Raw genomic sequence first — 3,819 nt, forward strand, 5'->3', positions numbered from 1 at the left:
GCCTGGGGGGCGGGGGGGAGGCGCTCGTGTTGGAAGAGGTCGTGCAGCGCTACTCTCGGACGGCAGCTGAACAGGTGGGAAAGGGATGCAATTGCAAGCTGGGCGCGCTGCGGGACCTTCTGTGTGGCGTTTGCTGCATTGCCAGCAATGCCGCGGGCCTATCCCTGCGTGTAAGCCAAAGGCGGAGGTCCCGTGGCGGGGGGGGGCCCTCTGCGATGCTGGTGGTGCATGCAGCTGACTGGTGGGCCTCGGCGGTGGCCACAGGCAGCTCATGCTTCAACGGGCCACCTTGTACATGACTTGGGGCGGGGTGGCACCTGATCACTCTCTGCTGCGGGATGCCGACCCATGGGCCGACGCCAACGCCCTTCCCAAGCAGGCCGCGGCGGGGGATCACTCGCGGATCGTCACGTCAAGGGCGCTCTGCGAGGCGGTGGAGGAGCTGTACTCCGAGAAGGTGCGCAGCAGCTGCCGCCGCCGCCGCCGACGATAAAAGAGGGCGACGCCTCCGCAGCCGCGCCGGGGGCGAGCGTGTTGGTGTGCGCGCCTAGCGGCGCACAGGGCCGAGAGGCGTCTGTGCTGTGTCGTGGGCAGTCGCTTGAGTGGTGGGCTGGCAGCGTGGCCGCCGCAGTCGCGCAGCACCAGTAGCGCTCGTGACCCGTGGCTCGTGCGCTCGTTTCACTCACCATCACCCGCCGTCACCCGCCAGGTGTCGCTCGAGGACGAGCTGGCGGTAATGAAGCGCACCATGGCGGCGCTGACTCAGCAGCACTTCCACGACCTGCGCCGCGCGCGCGACGCCGCGCACCCCTCCCCGCGCGCGACCGCCGCCGGCGCGGGCCCGTTCCAGCAGCTATCCCCCAGGGCCGCGGCGGCGGCGGCAGGCGGGCAGGCGCGGCGGGATTCGGAGGATCGAACGGGCTCTCACGGCCAGCAGGGGGCCGGCGAGTCGCCGGTAGCTGCGCACAGGCTGGAGATTCAGCTGCACCAGCAGGAGCGGCAAATCGCGGAGCAGGCTGCAAAGCTGGAGGCGCAGGTGTGCATGTGTGCGTGTACTTGTGTGTGTGCACGTGTGTTCTGTTGGTGCGTGTGCGTGTGTGGTTTCTCTGTATGTCGGTGTGTTGTTATGTGTCGGTGTGTATTTTCTTTGTTTGTGTGTGTGTGTGTGTGTGTGTGTGTGTGCAAGTGTGCAAGTGTGCTTCGTTTATGCGTGTGCGCATGCGCGTGAATATGCTAGCACACGCGCGCACGCACTCGTGAGAGGGGAGTGCGTTGACATGGATCTGCGTGTCAAGCGCGCGTATTGGCGCGGGCGATAGGGAGCCGTGTTGGGAATCGGCCCTAGCCCGGGCCACGCCGTGGGGCCTCCCTGCCGCTGCTTGCTGGTGGTGTGGGCAAATTACGGCCGGCTTCACTTGGGAAAACTGCGAAGACAGGTTTTCTGTGCCTGCATTTACATGTCCCTCACCACCGCTGCAGTGCCCCTGAATCAAGACCCAAAGCCCACTGCATGCTGAGTCCACCCCCAAAACACCTGCAACCCAACATCAAACTTGCCAGGCCAAGCAGATGCGCGCCCTGACCGCCGACCTAGACACCGCGCGCGGCGCCAGCCGCGAGGCGCAGGCCCGCGCCGACGCCGCCGCCAGGGCCGCCGACGCGCGGGCCGCGGCCGCGGAGCGGCGCGCGGAGGAGCTCGCCGAGGCGGCGGAGGCGGCCGAGGCGGACGCCAAGGCGGCGCGCAGCGGCGCGGACAGCGCGGGGTCCAGGTGCGTGGGCGCGTGCTCGCTGCGCGGCGCCCCTGGAGGCGTCGCGTGCGGCTGTGTTGTGCGCTCGCTGGCGCGCGTGTTAACGGTGACAAGGGCTGCCTGCCTGTGGGCGCCTGCGGGCCGCTGGCCGGCGGCTGGCGCTCCGCCCCGCAGCTGCCGATGGGCGCGGGGCTCGCCGGGGCGCAGGCGGCGGTGGTGGCTCATGGAAGCTGGGCGTGGGGCTGCCATCATTCAGCCAGCACACCACCCCTGGCAATCTACTTTCACAGCACCGTTCCCGACGCAGCGCCTGCACGCCCCCCGCCCTGCCCCCCGACACCACACTCCCTGCATTCAAACTCGCCTGCGCCTCAACCTAGCTAGACTGCCCCTTTGCACTCCCCGCCATCCCCCTTCCCACCCCCAGGGAGGCCCGCCTGGCCGCTGAGCTGGCGGCCCTGAGGGCTGAGGTGGCGGAGGCGCGTGACGCTCGGGCCAGGGCGGCAAAGGCGGAGGGGCTGTCATCGCGCGAAAGAGAGAAGCTCGAGGTGGGGGTCAGCAGCTGCTGCTGCTGCTTCCGCTGCTGCTGCTGCTGCTGCTGCCGCCGCTGCTGCTGCTGCTGCTGCTGCTGCTGCTGCTGCTGCTGCTGCTGCTGCTGCCATAGTCCACGCCACGGTGAACGCTTGAGGACCGCAGGCGGTGAGCACCATGCGTCGTCTTGTGCGAGCACCTTGCCACACGCCCTGCGACCAGGGTGAACGCTTCCGCTCCCAAACCCGCGTCCGCCCGCCCTCCCGCCCCAACCCGCCCCGCCGCTCGTAGTCTGAGCTGCGGGCGGCGCGCGCGGACGCGTCGCGGCTGGCGGGCGAGGCGGCGGCTGCCGAGCAGCTGCGGCGGCAGCTGGACGAGGCGCGGCAGGAGCTGGAATCCAGCAAGGGGCAGGCTGACGAGGTGGACTACCTGCAACAGCAGGTGGGGGGGGGTGCGCCTGCTTGCATGCGCGCACTGCGGTGTGTGATTGTCATGCGTGTGTGCGTGCGTGTGCGTGCGTGTGCGTGCATGCGTTTACGGGGTGGGCAGAAAACGGCAGGCGGAAACTTCCCGGCCTCGCAGCTGCCGCGGCCCCGCACGGCACGGCCCTGGCGGCCGGCGCTTGGCCAGCACAGCTGAATGCGCGCTCCACGCCTGCTCACCCCCCATCCCATCCCACCTGCCCCCAAAACGAGTTCTCGGGCCCCGCCGCCGGCCGACCCATCGACCCCCCTCTCCCCTCCCCGCCCCGCCCGCCGCGCCCCGCAGCTGCGCCGCACGCTGCGGCAGGTGGTGGAGCTGCAGCGCGACGTGCAGGCGCTCAAGGCGGCTAAGGGCAGCGCCGGCGGCTTCGAGGCAGCTGCCAGGGAGACCACCTCTGAAAACGAGTTCCTCATGCAGGCGCGTCGGTCTCCCTCGTTTTCGATTCACTTTCGATCAGCTCGCCCCGCCTCGACGCGTGGCGGTGGTGTGTGACAATGAACAGGCTTCGGTGTTTTGGGTTTTGGGGCGTGTCGGCCCGCCCTGGGGCACGACCTGGGCGCGTGGGCCGCAGCGCGCTCGGCCTGCGCCTCTGGGGCGGAGTCCCCTGGTCCTTGTGTGGGGGGCTCGGCTGCTCCCCCCTCCTTCCTCGCCCCCCCCAGGGCCCGCTCTATGGCGGCCCAGCGTGCACCCCTTCCCCTGCAGCCATCCATGTCCCATTCGCCACATGGCGACATCATACCTTGCTTCACACCCATTAGCTTTGCTCCATATCCATTTTCCCACCCTATGTCGTCGCTTTCTATCCGTTTTCGTACTTTTTCCCGCAGGAGCTCGTCGCCACCAAGCTCGAGCTGGCGCAGCTGAAGGAGCAGCAGCTGCTGACTCAGCGGCAGCTGCGGCAGGCCTCGGTGCGGCACAGCGGCGGCGGCGCGGACTGAGGGGAACGCGGCCATGGGGCCGCTGCGCGGCCGCCCTGGCCTGGCGCGTTTGGGCGGGGTGGGGTCCTGTAGTGGGCCCGCTGCTGAGCTGCGGCGCCAGGGGGGCTCCGTGTTGAGGG

At 69.5% G+C, this 3,819-nt stretch overlaps 1 protein-coding gene across 1 annotated transcript; it reads left to right on the forward strand.

Annotated features, from left to right (window-relative positions):
- Nucleotides 1-295: 295 nt before the first annotated feature.
- Nucleotides 296-3,254, forward strand: MNEG_13948 (hypothetical protein; the record flags this gene model as incomplete). The annotated part of the gene is made up of 6 exons (XM_014037579.1): nucleotides 296-457; nucleotides 710-1,036; nucleotides 1,561-1,769; nucleotides 2,176-2,296; nucleotides 2,571-2,720; nucleotides 3,048-3,254. 6 exons carry the CDS (start codon nucleotides 296-298, stop codon nucleotides 3,252-3,254), a joined length of 1,176 nt encoding a protein of 391 aa, XP_013893033.1.
- Between the last annotated feature and the right edge of the window lie 565 nt (nucleotides 3,255-3,819).

Source organism: Monoraphidium neglectum (assembly GCF_000611645.1).
Source record: "Monoraphidium neglectum strain SAG 48.87 unplaced genomic scaffold scaffold04153, whole genome shotgun sequence".
In the NCBI taxonomy this organism is placed as follows: Eukaryota; Viridiplantae; Chlorophyta; class Chlorophyceae; order Sphaeropleales; family Selenastraceae; genus Monoraphidium; species Monoraphidium neglectum.